Source organism: Coenobita brevimanus, chromosome 64 (genome assembly GCF_032717465.1).
Source record: "Coenobita brevimanus isolate Jiangsu-jjx chromosome 64, ASM3271746v2, whole genome shotgun sequence".
Lineage (NCBI taxonomy): Eukaryota > Metazoa > Arthropoda > Malacostraca > Decapoda > Coenobitidae > Coenobita > Coenobita brevimanus.
Window position 1 is genome coordinate 20,455,665 of NC_137017.1, and position 17,306 is coordinate 20,472,970.

At 43.0% G+C, this 17,306-nt stretch overlaps 1 protein-coding gene across 1 annotated transcript in view; it reads right to left on the minus strand.

Annotated features, from left to right (window-relative positions):
- LOC145404703 (gonadotropin-releasing hormone II receptor-like) overlaps positions 1 to 10,143 on the minus strand; it is a 315,031-nt gene extending 304,888 nt beyond the window's left edge. The window contains exons 1-3 of the mRNA XM_080276254.1: positions 10,077 to 10,143; positions 9,339 to 9,580; positions 530 to 763 (exon numbers count right to left, since the gene is read on the minus strand). Of these exons, the coding sequence (XP_080132380.1) occupies positions 530 to 763; positions 9,339 to 9,580; positions 10,077 to 10,143 (543 nt within the window). The remainder of the gene's footprint in view (positions 1 to 529; positions 764 to 9,338; positions 9,581 to 10,076) is intronic.
- Positions 10,144 to 17,306: the final 7,163 nt, after the last annotated feature.

Consider the following 17,306-nt stretch of genomic DNA (forward strand, 5'->3'; position numbering starts at 1 on the left):
TGTGTGTGTGTGTGTGTGTGTGTGTGAGAGAGAGAGAGAGAGAGAGAGAGTACAGAGAGTACATCCAGTTCTCACAAGGCACAGCGATGGAGAGTCCTCAATTTGATCCTAGCCCGTGACCCTGACCTCTGATCGGTCTGAACCAAAATCGAATGATTTTTGGCATCCCCTCACACAGTACATTTGTCTAGTTTGATACGGAGTGGTTCAGGCCTTCAGAGGATAACGCCACGCCATGGGCTTTGACCTTCATCTGTGATCTTGACCTTTGAGCGATCTTCAATAAAATAAGTTTTTCTCACATCCAGGCAGAAAGCATGCAACAGTTTTGATCTAAATCAAGCCAGGGATTCGTGAGATATATTCAACATACTGTACATTCATACATACATACTGTATGTATGTACAGTACAGGCTACACTGGACATTCATAAATATATGTATAAAAAACAGAATGAGACGCCTTCGACGTAGCTAAAAATAAAAAAGAAACAAAAACATAAAAAAAGACACTTCCTGCTGGCCTTACCTGAACAAAGATGAAGAGGTGCGGTACAGCCATGATGAAGGCGGCACACCAGGCCAGCCCGATCAGCCTCCGCGCACGCCTAGTGGACGAGGTGAAGTCTAGGGGGCGACAGATGGCCTGGTAGCGATCCCATGACATCACCAAGAGCAGGAAGGTGGTGGAAGAGAGTGTCACCGTCTCAGCGTAGATCAGTAATTTGCACGCCGCTCCACCCAACACCCACTCTCCGAACACCTGAAGGCGAAAATTATGTGTATTCTGCCTCATCATAAAGATATGCAAATTCTGTCTTAGCATATAGACATTTGTACTCTGTCTCAGCGTAGATCAGTAACTTCCACATCGCTCCACCCAACACCTATTCTTCAAACACCTGGAGAAGATATATGTGGCTCTGTGACCTGTGTTCGATAGCACATGTCATGGAGGCAAGTCCAGTAAGGTCATTTCAAGGTCATTCATGTCTGAGTAGATCCATTTAAGTGAGCCAGTGTCAGTATGGTGAATTATTCAAATGGAAGCATCATACTCATATACTGATACCATATTCCCTCTCCCGATCTCACCTACCTAAAACCACTACCCTAACCCCCCTCTCTCTCATCACATAGCTTCACCTTATACTCACATCTCAACTGGCTCGGGAGCGACTGACTTTAGCAAACCCTAGCTCGTAGGCGAAGTGAAACTGGTTCGTTCAGTGCACTCCGATGTCCTGTCTCTCCATAGAGCTTCGTATCTCCCAAAACTATGGTTGGGTGGTTGAAGATAATTGTATTCATACGGGGAAAGACACCATACAGATGATTTACACCGTGTTCTCTCACACATAAACAATATAAAAAATAGTTAGTCTACAGTAACACTGCAATTTCCCCTATCTGAAATTAAAAATAATGGTGACTTACGTCTTTTGACATTATTTTCCTGGTCCTGAACGGAACACTTTAAATCTCCTCTGGCTTCTGAACACTACAATACGGTTTATAGTGAGGGTGATTCAAACCAAGAATTCACGTTTTTAAAAGGCTAAGTGTCTCTCCACAGAACTTCATCTACCCCTGGAACGCCATCCGCCAAGCAACGGGAGAGTATCACTGGAATCATTTGGTGTTGTATGTGAGATTAGACTGTTTTTGCCAATATTCGTCCCTCGTCTGATCTTCCGAGTCTGCCCTCTGGTGTTTTCTTCGTCTGTGGCAAGTACAAGGCTCACAGATGCTTTAGAGACAGTTGTTATTGCCAGATTCCTAACACTAATGTTCATTTTTTTCTTGACTGCTTAATTCTCTGAGTCTCCAGGGTGCTGTGGTCTCGTTCTGTTGTACGTGCAAGGTTCACTGACGATTTAGAGATAGTAGTAAAAAATTCATTGATGTTTTAGATATTGTAGCCACATTTTTTTCGCTGAGTTCGTACATACGCATGCAGGTTTAATAGGAATGTTAAGAAATACGGAGAGGGAGAGGGAATAGGTGGAAGAATGACTTTAGCTAAAGGAGACTGGTGGAGATGGGAGGAAGGTGGAGGGATGAGGGGAGGGGAGGGATGAATGGTGTTACAGGGGTCGGGTGGGGTGTAGTTATTGTAGCAAATTTTAAAATATCGACGCTCATCTTCATTCCCTGTTTTGTGCTCCGAATGTGTGGTATCCATCTGTGGTGAGTGCAGGGATCATTGATGGACAAGAGTAGTCACTGATGCGTCAGTTTGATTGGAATCTGCATTATAGCCATGTAAGGATGAACGGAATGGTGGGGGAAACTGAGTGAGAGGGCACAGAGAAATGATGCTTGTCAGTGTAGAGGAAGGAGGGCGGGATGAAGAGGGAGTAAATTAGGGGGGTACAAGTTTGGCGTGTGGTGGGAGGGACGTAGAGGGAGGGAGAAGCGGAAGGAGGGAGGGGGGAGAGAGGTATCAGAACGCCAAAAACATGTGAGAGAGAAAGGCTGGGTGGGAGGGAGGGAGTGAAGAAAAGCTGTAGGAGTAGAATAGTGAGGAGGCGATGGGGAACGGGGCAGGGCTCCAGAATCCTCCCAAACAGTTTTGATTGGACTAAAGCGAATGTGCAAAATATAACCTTTAATTTATGCGTCGATACAACGCAAGTATTCTCCCAGTTATGCCTTACTGTTGAGTTTCTATGAAGACTTAATTAAATTAGACTTTAACATGATAATCTGGCAAATGACATATCCTACACATAATTCGCTGGCAATCTTCCTCTTCTTTCCATGGATTACCTTCCCACTGCTCACCTCGTCACCTGGCACGACACATCTGCATATCACATTCCAGTACGTAAAGTAAATTAGATGAATGATACAAACTTCTTGGCTTCCATGCAACAGTAAGAAACATGGACGAAATCGTTTCATCAGTAAACATTCTTCCTTTACCTCCTAGTAGTTACCTATATTTCATGTTATGTCGACTATAAAGAAGTCCAACGAGTCGAATATAAACAAACATAACTCTGCCACATCGCCCGTTAACTGAAGTCTGTCTGCAAACACGAAATTGGAGGGGACTGTAAATACAAATGCACTCTGAGGAAAATGATTTTGACACGTTAACGAAATTCACTTGGCTAACGAGATTTGTAAGTGTAAACAAATGTTTTATTCTTTTTGGATATTAAGCATGAATTTGCTTCATCCAAATTAATATTGTTTCTACAACACAGTGTAATAGCCGTAAATTCTTAATCTCTTTCACATGAGGGCTCACTTTACTTTTAGTTTATTTTTGTTGATAACAAACGCTTTTATTCACTTCAAGGGAGATAGTGTGGAAAAGGTAAATGAAGGCTATATCTGACCCCTCAATTCGAAAACTATCTTAAGCGGCATAAAATCGTTTGAAGGTAGCGATAACCAAATGAGATAAACTTCATCGGAGTATAGTGATTTTTTTTTTTTTTTTTTTTTTAATCGACACCGAATGTGAAGCCACTGCGATCTAGTCCGAGTCAGTGTATGTCTCTGCCTGTCTCTATGTCCTTTAACAAAATATCTTACGCTTGCCTGATCCGATTTGTATCAAACTTGGCACATACACTGCCGGTGGGTCTGGCAAGAAAGTACAGTACTTGGTTTTGGTGCCAATCGATCAGAGGTCAAGGTCATGGTTCAAGGTCAAAGCTGAAGTCCCTGATTACTTTGATATGATTTATTACTTACTCACGTAGGCTATGAGGCTTTTTTCATTGAAACATTTATTCGTACAAGTTTTGTTGTTGTTGATTCATAAGTTACATTACATACGGGAATATATTTATCATTGCTTCTGTTGATTCATAACACAGTGAATGCAGCTACTTATTATTTATTGGTTTTGATGTGATATTTTTATGCATTGTATAGTACAGTCATTTCGTAAAAGAAACGTTAACAATATGATTTCATTCCTCAGTGGTAGTCAAAGCTTCATACGATGCCTCTGAGGACGTGTGAACGTAGAAAAGGAGGAGCGGGGGTTGGATGCTGGCTGAGATGAAAAGTATCATATCGCTGTGGAGATTCAAGGGAGGATGGACATTGAATAAAAATATTCACTGGAGACGCCGCAAAAAGTTTATAATCTAGCTTAGGGATTCGTGCAGTCGATTAACATTGACCTACAGAGTATTCTTTTTTGTGGGGATGGTCACCAAGTCGGAAGGAAGAAAGACAATATCTGATGAACAGACACTGCTGTGAATTTACCAGGTCAGCACGGGGACGTCATTTTTATTTATTCTTGCTATACCCAGACTGTTTCATTTAGCGCAGGCAGAAACTTTCAAACTGGAAGATTAGAACGCGTCCACACGTGTACTCAAACAAGTGCTGGCAACATGTAAGCAACGCAGTAACGAACACGCTTCAAACACGTTGGGAACAGCAGCGTCCAGATCATGTTGGCAATATCATGATGAAGTCTCAGCTGCCTAGTATGGACATACTTATCCCATCGCCTCTGCTGCCAGTGTTCGAAGCTGCACTGAAACATATTTGCATACATCTGTCCAAATACTGTTTTAAACATGCTCCCGAACATGTTGCCTGCCGTGTTGCCAACATATGTTCGAGAGCACGTGTGGACGCGCACTAAGATGCAGCTATTCAATTTCTTCCACGGAACTGAATGAAATCGTTGAATAAAATGATGGTAGTGCAACTTAAACTAATACCTTACGTCACAGGACTGAAGGGGTGAATATGATACGGTGGATCCTTTGTCTGCCATGAACTGACTGGACGAAAAGAGGGCTAAATATGTCGGACCGCTAAATCTGTTAACCGTGGTCAGTCAAAGAGGTTGAAGGATAATGTCTTTCATAATTACTCAACATTCCTTCAAACAAATTGACAGAAAGACGAGAGATAATGTTCGTTTCACCATCTTTAAATTTTGGTAGATAAACTTAATGGAAAAGGATGAAAAAATAATGGACCCCTGTTTATAAAAATTTCTGTGATTTTCTTAGCCCCCTCTCAAAAAAAAAAAAAAAAAAAAAAAAATCTAAGTCTCCAGAATAGGAGAATAAGGATATTCACAGTCTCTCCTTTAACTTTCCTTTCATAACTTACATTTTCCTGCTTTTTCCGTCGACATAATTGTTTTTAGATCTCATCACCGATTATCCTGTATAGATGTGTTTAAAATGTCTAAGCATAACACAGTTCGTAACGCAGACGACACTACCATGGTTGCAGGCTTATATCGCAAAGGTGATATTATTTTATTTTATTATTTTTCGAGGTATCAGTCAGGTCACAAAACGAAATAGGTCTGTGTTAAACAAAACTTAATTTACAACATGTATTATATAAAAATCTATGTCTTAGAAATAGATTATTTTGCTCCCATTCAGTTTAAAATTTATATATATTAGCGAAATTATTTAGCAATATTATGAGATTCTTGGAATGTTAGGAAATGAGACAGAAAACAGATATTTTGAAAAATATTCATTTTGCTATGACGAAGCAAGTTTTTCTTTGTCTTTTTTCTCACTCCCCCTCCCATTTTTTTTTAATATAACCAGTTTCACTGGGATGACGAGCCAAAATTATTGTGACTGTAACAAAGGACATAGTTGATCTAAAAGAACACATAAAGTGGTTCTTTCATTTGATCAAAATCCTTCTCTGATGAAAAAGTTTTTGTTTCGGACCAAACTTGGTAACAACAATAAAACATTTCCCTCAGTGCACACACACACACACACACACACACACACACACACACACACTCCGGAACCACGGATATGATGGTTGCGTCCTCTTCTCTCGTATAACAGCACCACTAAATCATTTCCCCCTCTCCATCTTTAAGTGTGTCTACCAAAGAGTGGGCAGCAGCTGCATTTCCTCAATTTCTCCCACATTTTTAAAATGATTTTTCAGTCTGGCGCCATTCTTTTATATTTTCACTAATTCTCTTCAAACCTGGCACAATTGTTCCTTGGGCCAGTGGCCCCAGACATCCTTTTTCTTTTCTTTCTTTTTCTATCTTTCTTTCTCTCTTTCCTTTCTTCTCTTCTTCTTCTTCTTCTTCTTCTTTCATCATCATCATCTTTTTCTTTTCTTCTTCTTCTTCTTTCTTTCTTCTTCTTCTCCTCCTCCTCCTCTTTTCTTCTTCTTCTTCTTCTTCTTTAGTCATGTCAAAAGGGATTCATGGGGTTAAACGTCAAGAGATGTAAACAGGCAAATTTTGAGGTTGTACTTTTTCTGACATCATGGCAATTCACACAGAAGCATGTCAGTGTACTATAGCTGTGTGGAAACCCCTTGAGCTTCGATGGAAATGTTGGCAGTCTTGTGTTCTCTGGCCTTCCATCCCGGCGTCTTTACGTGTCTTTTTCCTCCAAGTGGGATCGTTATATATCAAGGATCATAACCATTTCGTGGGATAAAGAAGGCTCGGTAGCAGTTTACTAGTATCAAAAAACGTTTAGCTTTCGTACTTTTTCGTAGTAAACTTTTCCCTATGGTAACGTCTTTCAGACTTTATTTTGGTGCTGAAGAAGGACGCTTTCTCGCTGAGGCACCGATATAAGCGACCAACTCTACTGCCCGATTATACAGGCTTCCTTCAACTCCCTCTCTATCCTCCAGGAAGAGGATGGTAGACTGCACTAGCAGGGAAACATCAGCCTGCAATCTATGGGGTTCATATTCAGACGAGTTGGGCTTACAGCTGCTACTACTGCTGGGAACTGTATTGCTTGGACGATTTTATTAGTCTTAGCAGCTATTTTTTTTAACTGGAGAGCCTAACTTTCAGCAAGAGAGGACTTTCCAAGTTGAAGTCGCCTGGAATTAGCAAGAATATATTGAAATAATACGTCATCGGACTGAAGGGCTTAGTATTCACTTTAGTCTGACTGTGGAGTGTAAATCAGTTCTACAAGTGAACACGAAAATACTAGCAAAGAATGTTACACAAACCTCAAGCTCATGAAAATATCTCTCGTATACACAGTGCGGAACGGCAACAAAAATGCTATTCAGACGATATCATACTGAAGGAGTTATGTATGTCCACGTTCACCTTGTCAACCTCCATCCAGTTACTCTCCTTATCTTAATCTCCTGTCATAGCCGAGCCAGTCTAAATTGCCTGTCCAGCGGTTCGGTGATTGTACGTATCAAATTAATGGTCGGAAGTCCTTGAACTGGAATCCTGCCGCGGCCACAGTCAAGGATATGAGGTCATTCCCAGCAGCGTCAGTCGTCTCGTCTGTTAGTCTTAAAATTGGATAATTGGGGCTGTCATATTTGTGTGTGTGTGTGTGTGTGTGTGTGTGTGTGTGTGTGTGTGTGTGTATCTGTGTGTGTGCGTGTGCGTGTGTGCGTGTGCGTGTATGTGTATGCGTGTGTGTGTGTGTGTGTGTGTGTGTGTGTGTGTGTGTGTGTGTGTGTGTGTGTGTGTGTGTGTGTGTGTGTGTGTGTGTGTGTGTGTGTGTGTGTGTGTGTGTGTGTGTGTGTGTGTGTGTGTGTGTGTGTATCATCCAATCTTTTTTTTTGTTTTTTGCCACATCTGGAGCGTAAGGACTCGAGACCAGGGTACTCAACGTTAGGTGGGGATGGCCACTATCCGGTCACTCGGTGTAGTACTACCTTTTGGTGTCTATATATTAAGTGATAAGCCAAATGGTTTTGTGCAATCCAGGCAAACCATTTACGACGTAGGATGGTAACCACGTAACTAAATAACGCCTGCTGGTGTAGTGGGTTAAGACACTCCAACCGAATAAAGTCCGTTAGGGTTTACACACGAAGGATGGTTAGGGCTTACTGTTCACATAACGTTACTCAGGGGCGGGCATGGCTGGTCACCCTTGTTTTAAATGTCGCGACTGAGTAGCGTCTGTAAAGCTGACCTAATTTGCTAACCCTCTCTGTGTCGCGTGAGCTTGACTGTTTTGGATGACAACAAACGATGTTATTCAACCGAAGGTAGGTCACAGGAATCACAGAATATTAAAACCATCTCCAATAATCTCTCTTATGGTCGGGTCAACTTGCTGTATTTTGGGTAACACCAGACAATTCTATTTAGTTGAAAGTGACCAAAGAAGCCTGAGTCTGTTAAGCGATGACAAGGTATGAATTGTAAAGATTTATTTGATCCATGGCTTTTCTCACGAATTTCATCCTGGAATTCAAGTTTAATTAGTTTCTCGATTAATCTCCAAGGTGTTTTCTGGCAACACGGGAGAAAAATATTGCTCATGTATCTGCTGTCTGTCGTAAATCAAGTTTATCAGGGCATGAGTTTGGGACTGAAAACTCCTCTATGCTACAGCGCAAGAATGTGACCACTCCACCGCTCAGCACCTGTATGGCAAGCCTCCTCGTGCAGCACATCTCACGGATTTAAGGTGAGGCAGGGGCTGTATCTTGGGCTGTCATTTCCTCACTGATTCATGTCCCTTACGATATCAAGAAGCCGTGCTCTGGATCTCTCAAACGTGTGAATGTGGAATAATTAGGTATCTTTGTCTTAGTCCACAGTTGGTCCACTGAAGGACTGGACTTTCTCGAAGGAAGGGCGATTTACTCTTTCTTATGCTGGCCAAGTACAAGAAAGGAAGGGGCGTCTGTAGCGAGAGTATTCTAATGAAAGTCGAAGCGTCCTATTTGCTATGTATGTATGCGTCAGAGTCTGTACATCGGCATGAACGGACAAGGTGCAGACATAAACAATATTACCATATAAGAGGACATACTACCAGCTGCCACTTTAACCCTTTAGGGGACAAGTAGTCACTAAGATGTTTTAATGTGGCTGCCACTGGAATGACAGATTTGTGTAAGTGGGACTGACTCAGAGAACATCGTGTTACTGTCCATGTCGGAGGAGCAACATTCCATAACAGTCTTTGCCGTCAGTTTTTGTGCGGTTAGACTCTGAATGTAAGTACAGAGCAGTACATATTCGTGACGGCTCGGTAGCACAGCAGCAAAGCTCAGGTCAGAGCCACTTCTCGAGTCCATGATAAAACCAGGAAAATTTCTGCTAAGGTCGTAGGAAGATGATCTACAACTTCAATGATCTGGACAACGGTAACTAACCTGGGGCCTCCCCCCGCCTTTGGAGTCACAAAGAGGTAAGACAAGATTGGCTGTTAGCTTCATATAATATTATGCGACCGGGAATGAAGTGACTGACATGCCCTAAATGTGAAAACATATATATATATATATATATATATATATATATATATATATATATATATATATATATATATATATATATATATATATATATATACTGTAAATATAAATGACACAATTCCTTCATTTAAGTTCCTCACTTCAAACAATATCTCAGCCGGCATCGTGATGAGGCAAACTGCAAGATCGCCGACGGCCAGGTTGATGATGAACACATTGACACGGGATGCAGGGGCGGCGCAGCGCAGGCGTGAGCAGCCCAGCACCACCAGCACCGCCACGTTGCCTGCCAAGCTGCACACCATCAGCACGCACAGGGTTGACACGCGCTGGATGGCCGAACCGGTCCACACCTCGCTAGAGGAGACAGGGAGGGTTAGTACTGATTATGAAAGGTTGTGTGGTCAATCTCATACTTCCCAGAAGCAAAAACATGTAGCTGCAGTTGCGTCAGGTTTGTTTTTATCAGTCGATCAAACATGTTTGCCTGGTAGCCATGGATTTTATGGCCGTTACCCAGTACTGGTATCAACTTGCTGTAAAAGAGAAAGAAAAAATGAAGATGTGAAATACGAATATTAGTAATGGCATTTTCATTCTGGATTATAATTTGTGTATCTGTGGCTGCTCCTATCAGAGTGGTAATTGTGTGGGTAACTGTCACATTTGCAGCCACACATCACTTGATATACCATCTCTCAGGGTCGATGGTAGCGGACGCCTTCTTGTGTGAATTGATGCCTACGAAAGCAAATGTTAATTTGCTAGTGTGTGTGTGTGTGTGTGTGTGTGTGTGTGTGTGTGTGTGTGTGTGTGTGTGTGTGTGTGTGTGTGTGTTTGTGTGTGTGATGACCACAAGGCAAGGGTGCTAAACCTACGTGCTATAGAACCGTCTAGTTTGAAGCTCCAGTGACCTGTTTTCATTGCTGTCAACAGATGTGCCATACTGACTGCCGCCTCTCTCTCATGTATCATGCCCCCATCCCCCTGTGTTCTGTTTGGTCTGGGAGATAAAAGAATTTCATATAGTACGATGTATACGAGAGAGGGGTGTGTGAGTTGGGGGGAGAGCAGCCTAATGGCAGGAGACAGGGCGACATGGAGGCGATTTGTCAGTTGGCACCCATTACAGGATTAAGGCATCTGGCTATAGATAGACAGACAGACAGACAGACGATGTATTGGCAACTGCAAGTGCATGTTTGTGGCTACTTGGTGGGCTTATGAAGGAGCGCCTAAGCTAAACACGCTAACATTCAGAATCTTACGTCTGAGTGTTAGCTGAATAAAACTGTCTAATATGAAGTGAAATGAAATACTAGAGCTTTCCCAATCACAACAGAGGTAATGTAAAATTATTAACACACAGGCTCTTATGACTCACTCTTGACTGAATAAAGCCGTTGAACGTTGGCTAAAAAAAGACACCCGGGTTTTCCCATGTGAGAAAAAATATCGAATTAATATCTCCCCTTGACGTACTGGGATTCGAATATGCCTCATTAAACTTATTAGCTCAGCAATTTGAATGTGAGAGTATTGTGTTTCGTTATATTCGTACGGGAGTGTGATTTACAAATGCATTCTCACTATGATATATGATACGAGGGATTGTGTTTCGTGTCAGTGTGTGGCGTAACGACAGAAAAAAATGATGGGAGTGCAAAGTCACAAGATACACATTAGTTATGAACCATACCCGAGTTGTACTCATATCCAGGTTTTGTCCATACAACAGCCCCAGTTACACCCATATAACAGCCCCAGCTGTACCCATATAACAGCCCCAGTTGTACCCATATACAGTAACAGTCCCAGTTGTACCCATATAAGAGTTGTGTCCATAGAATAGCCCCAGTTGTGTCCGTATAACATCCCTGTTGTACCTATATAACAGCCCCAGTTGTACCCATATAACAGCCCCAGTTGTACCCATATAACAGCCCCAGTTGTACCCACATAACAGCCCCAGTTGTACTCATATAACAGCCCCAGTTGTACCCATATAACAGCCCCAGTTGTACCCATATAACAGCCCCAGTTGTACCCATATAACAGCCCCAGTTGTACCCATATAACAGCCCCAGTTGTACCCATATAACAGCCCCAGTTGTACCCATACAACAGCCCCAGTTGTACCCATATAACAGCCCCAGTTGTACCCATATAACAGCCCCAGTTGTACCCATACAACAGCCCCAGTTGTACCCATATAACAGCCCCAGTTGTACCCATATAACAGCGCCAGCTGTGTCCGTATAACATCCCAGTTGTACCCATATAACAGCCCCAGTTGTACCCATATAACAGCCCCAGTTGTACCCATATAACAGCCCCAGTTGTACCCATATAACAGTCCCAGTTGTACCCATATAACAGCCCCAGTTGTACCCACATAACAGCCCCAGTTGTACCCATCTAACAGCCCCAGTTGTACCCATATAACAACCCCAGTTGTACCCACATAACAGCTCCAGCTGAGGGTGTTAGTGTGTAAGGCTGCAGTGGATCTGTAGTATCAATGACTGATTTAAAATTGTTTATAGTAAGGCAGGCAGATCTATTCATAAATCTGTCTTCACTTTATTTATTTCGTTTTCTCGAACGTTTTTATACAGTATACATAAAAAAAAACTTTTTGAGATGTATGACTCATGAGCATGGACTTGATAATCAGCTCCTTGAGGTCCAGCAGCCCTCTTATCTGCCACATAATTTCACATGTAACCACTTCGGCGGTAATATCCACGGTCCATACTGAATCCATGCCAAGGGTGTCACATTCAGGGCTGGTAAAATGGTATTAGGAAAGGTATTCTAGCGACATGTTGGTGGGTTTGTGAAAGATCAATAAAACCTGCTTTAACGAAATTCAGATCATCAGTCAGTTCCCTGCCCCAACATACTGTTGAATCGAACTTGCATCCTTTCAGACAGCAGATATGGTCTCGTTATGCATTAGTCTATGTATCAGTCTTGTGTATGTAATGCATGTTGGTATTTGGATCAGTTCAGGAGAAGTCCAGTACAGCAAAAGACCGTCTTCTTGGTGGGTGAAATGATTGCCAGGATTTATCCTTAATAATGTTGGCGAAGTACGAATAAGGAAGGAGAGTGTGTCGCGAGAGTTGTTCATGTGTTAGACGAAATGTTGTGTTGGATGTGTGTGTGTGTGTGTGTGTGTGTGTGTGTGTGTGTGTGTGTGTGTGTGTGTGTGTGCGCGCGCGCGTCGGCGCATGCGTGCATGCTTCATACCGTGAGGCAAAGGAGTGAGCTATCTCTCGATCAAGGGATCAAGGAAAGTGGTTGTAGTTGGGAATGGATAGATTGAGGACGAGGGGAGGGGGTCTGAACACCAGACCATTCTTGGTGTTCTGGCCACGGCATCGACATGGCCTGAATACTTTCTTTGGATCGCGACTGTACAAGCAGGGAACGATATTGTCGACTCATTTCTTTGTATGGCAACTGTGGAAACCTGGATGATGCAGTGGTCTTGTGTCTCAGGATATTGGGTGAAAAACCCGTTACAGGCTCAAAGGCCTAACTTACGGAGATGAGCATCTAGGCTAAACGCCTGATGGCGTCTGTGTCCATCTTTACCTCTTTACCTTTTTCTTTGCGATAATTAACAATACAGTGAACAATGACTGTTGAAACAGTGATGGAATCTTCGGAACCCAACTAACTTTACAGAATATTAAGTGCAAGTTTCGCAAGTGCACGAGTAAAGAGAAAGTTGTTAATACTGCCGTAGATGAACAGTTGTTTAAGTGGTAAAATAAGTGGTAAAAATATTCTTACACAGGAGGCAAGCAAATTGCTGGTCTGACTTGCAGATGTTATTGGTGATCGAGAAAAAGAGCAACTCGAACATATTAACTGGAGAGAAGAAGAAAAAGATGTGCGTCCTAGACTGAAAAAAAAAAAATGTGATCACGGCAGCAATATTGGTCGTTATTGAACACCAGACTTTGCATTTTTCGGTGACTGAGCTCCCGTCATAGGCAGACCTTGACAATGTCACACGGAAACTTTTGAAGGAACCATAAAAATGTCTGAGCATGGGCGGGGACGGGGGTAGGCGATGGAGGAGGACGACTGAGAGAGAGAGAGAGAGAGAGAGAGAGAGAGAGAGAGAGAGAGAGAGAGAGAGGTGGGGTAAGGGAGAGAGAAAAGAGAGAGGGGAGGAGGAGCACAAGAGATGTGAAGAGGGAGACATGGTTATTGGAAAGGAGAAGGAGAAATGTGGAGACATAGGTGGAGAGCGAGACAAAAGTGAACTTACTAGCGGACAGAGGAGAGCGGGGGGACTGGCAAGGCTGCCTGGGCATGCTAATAACTATCTATCGAAAGGAGCATAAGGTCTGTTGCTGTTTGTTTTCCGATCTGTATGATGGATGAGAGGTCAGCATGAAGCGAAGAAAGAGAGCATCAGCAAATACTGCGGATGAAAACATATCCCTTGAAAACTGTCCCTTAATCTCGCCGATCCCGTCACATTTTCCCTCTGATCTGCACCACACTCGTACCTCTGACATCAATAAAATCATCCTTATTTAGTTCAGCCTATGGACGTTTTTCGTACTTTATCCTGCTGCTATTACAAGTCTTTTATATTCTGCTTATGAGAGAATTTTCAGTCTAAAAGTTTAGACCTCGCTTTCGCCCACTCTTTCTCCACGAGGGGTGCTCTCTTGCGCTGAAGAATAAAGTCCCGAAGTGTCAAAAATGAACGAAAAAACTCACAGGATTCAAAGGGTTAAGTATACCACTCCCACTCATACATCCCCCTTTCATCCATCCACACCCCACACATCCTCCCTTCATCCACCCACATCCCACATACCCTCCCTTCATTCATCTACACACCACCCACCTCCCTTCAGTCCCCACACCACACAAACTCTCTCTTCATCCCCTACACCTCACACACCCATCATTCATCCCCACACCTCACACATCCCCCCTTCAGCTACCACATTCCACACACCCTCGCTTCATTTCTCCTAATTTCACACTCCTTCCACTCATCCCTCACACCCTACATTCTTTCCACTCATCCCCCACACCCAATACTCCTTCCCTTGATCCTCCACACCTCACATCCCCCTTCCCTCATCCTTTTGCCTGCACAGGGATTCCTTCAGCTGAATAATAGTGCCTGTCTTAGCGAGAGTAAGATGTGTTAAGCCACTGTACTAAGAGGACTACACAGATAGCTTTACCAATTTAGTCCATGAACGTCAGTGTAATTTAACTCCTGCTGCCATCTGACGAAAGATACTGTATTTAAGACTGAAGATATTATGCCTGGACATTGCCTCGGTCCATAAATTAAGTGAGGCTACTGATCGACTATTACTCTCGTCTATTTCCGCGTGGCACTGAAGCTTCCGTTCAGCAACATCCGTGCTTATCAACCAGCCTTCATGCCATCGTAACATTTCGCATATGCTGCCTCTGCCACTCCTCATAGACCGGTGCTCTTTTATATGAATGTAGTACTTTTTATTGACCCCTGCTACTTTTATTTCCATCCAGCCATATCCGGACTCACAGCCCAACCTTCGTTTCCTTATAAAGCTTCTCATGTATTACCTCTGCTGCTTCTCATTCCTCATTCACCTGCTAATTCCGACAGAGCCCTGCTACTTCTGATAGACACTTCTGCTTCTTATAGACCTATACTACTGCTTATAGACCAGTGTTTCTTAGAGACCAGTGCTGCTTCTTTTATATCTGTTACTTCTTATAAGCCTGCGGTACATTTTATTGACCTGTGCTGCTTTTGAAAGACCTGTTCTACACCTTTTAGACCTCTATTTCTTCAGACAGAGCCTCAACCCCTGTGTAGACTTCTACTACTCCTAATAGACCTGCGCTTCGTCTATCAAAGGGTTAAGTAAATGGAAGGAAGTTAGCAAGGTGAGACCCCACAAGATAATATCCCTACCATTGGTCTCCTGTAACTTATAATACAACTAGAAGGCGCTCAGAGAGCGCATACCTCCGCCAATTCCATTGCCATTAAAAAGAATCCGGATCCGCATCCATGGATATAGGATCCGGATCCGGATCCACCTCCAAATTTAATCAATTCTTTCTTGGTCCATGGCCCACCTTCCTACAAAATTTCACGGAAATTCATTGAGAACTTTCCGAGATATCGTGCACGATACTGCGGATCCGGATTTGGATCCGGCCCAAAATTTATTCCACAAAATTTCATCATAATTCGTTCATAACTTTTTGAGTAATCCTGTCAACAGGCAAACAAACCAAGACGGGGTAAAACATAACCTCCTTGGCTGAGGTTACCAGGCAACCCTCACCAAACGCCCTGTGTGTGTGTGTGTGTGTGTGTGTGTGTGATTTTTCTAGGATTATGTCATTCTAAGTACAGGCCATAAAAAAATTTTCGGCACCCTTACGGCACGATACATTATGCCACACCACATGAAGCATTCTGAATCAACTGAATTAGGTTGCGTTGTTGATATCCCTAGCCTTGTGTTGGTGGTATGTGTCAGTTCGTCTGCTAATGATGAAATCCAGTGGGAGAGGGAGAGAGGTAGAGGGGTACCAACCACACCACGTATTCTCGCCGTTTGTAACGGTGATAGTTGCGAAGTGTATCAGAGCAAGAGGTGCCGAAAGTTTTTGAGAGGGTGTACATCCCGTCTTCTTGCACTACTTTATCATACACATCTCCGAATTTATGAATATTTTATGGCACACACAGATTACTGTGGCTCTTGGCGCACAACTAAATTTCCTTGAATGTTTAGCACTTCATGCTATATACAGTTGCCAACATTAAGCTCTTGATTCTTCGTATACAGTTATTCTATATTTTCTTCTTCTTCTTCCTGCTCCTCCTCCTCCTCCTCCTCCTCCTCCTCCTCCTCTTCCTCCTTAACAATTAATTTGCATCTGTTTTTACAGTAGAAAATACCACAAGAAGCTTACTGTCACCAATAAACCAAGCAAACAGCACCGCTCTCAGTAACTACGCTATCCACAATAGCGATATCCTTTCAGCCATAAATAGTACAATCAAAAACAAAACCCCTGGCCCTGATAAAATGTCACCAAAAATTCTCAAGGAAGCAAAAACTGAGTTATTGCTGCCACTCTGTCGTATTCAGTAATTCGTTAAATACTGGGAAACCCTCGTGCGTATGGAAACAAGCAAATGTAACGCCAATTTTCTAAAAAGGAAATAAGTCGCACCCAGGAAATTTCAGGCCAATCGGATAAACATCAGTAGTATGCAAATTAATGGAAACAATAATCTATCTATCTATCTATATACCTAGGCTGCTTCCCCCCACGAAAATGGAGGTAGCCGAGACAGGACGACACACTCCCCATTTACTCATCCATTCAAACAAATTCATTAGCATTTTAGCCCCAAAGGGGAGAAGGGACAGATCATCACCGCACCACACCGCACAAGGGTCAACTGCGAAGTGCAATCAGTGACATCCGCAGCAGGGCCTGACAGCAAAGCTGGTTTACCCCTGCCACATCATAATAGACCCATCCCCTTACCTGCACCTGACCTGACTAGCTGATCAGACCAAATGCGGGAGAATATCCCCTCAGGGCTGCGTCATCATTTATTCATTCACAATTTCTCTCCATTTATTTCTGTCACGCACAGCCACTCTTCCTTGCTCAACAGACATCCCTCTCACATCCAGCACTCTCTTCACACTGTCCATCCATCCTATTGGTGGTCTCCCTCTCAGCCTTACACCTCTCACATCAGCTCTAGTTATCTTTTTCACCAATCACTCATTATCCATAATCTCCATATGCCCAAACCATTGCAACACTCTCTGCTCAACTCTATCAGTCATCTCCCGAACAACTCCAGTTCTCCTTCGCACTTCGTCATTTCGCACTCGATCCATACGCGTCACTCCACACATACTGCTCAGACACCTCATCTCCATTACATTCAAACTTTTCCTCTCTGCTACACCCATATTCCATGTTTCAGCCCCATATAACGCAGTCGGTACCACAACACCCTCATACAGCCTTCTCTTTACATCCATTCTAAGCGAACGACATCTAAACTACCTTTTTCATTCCTC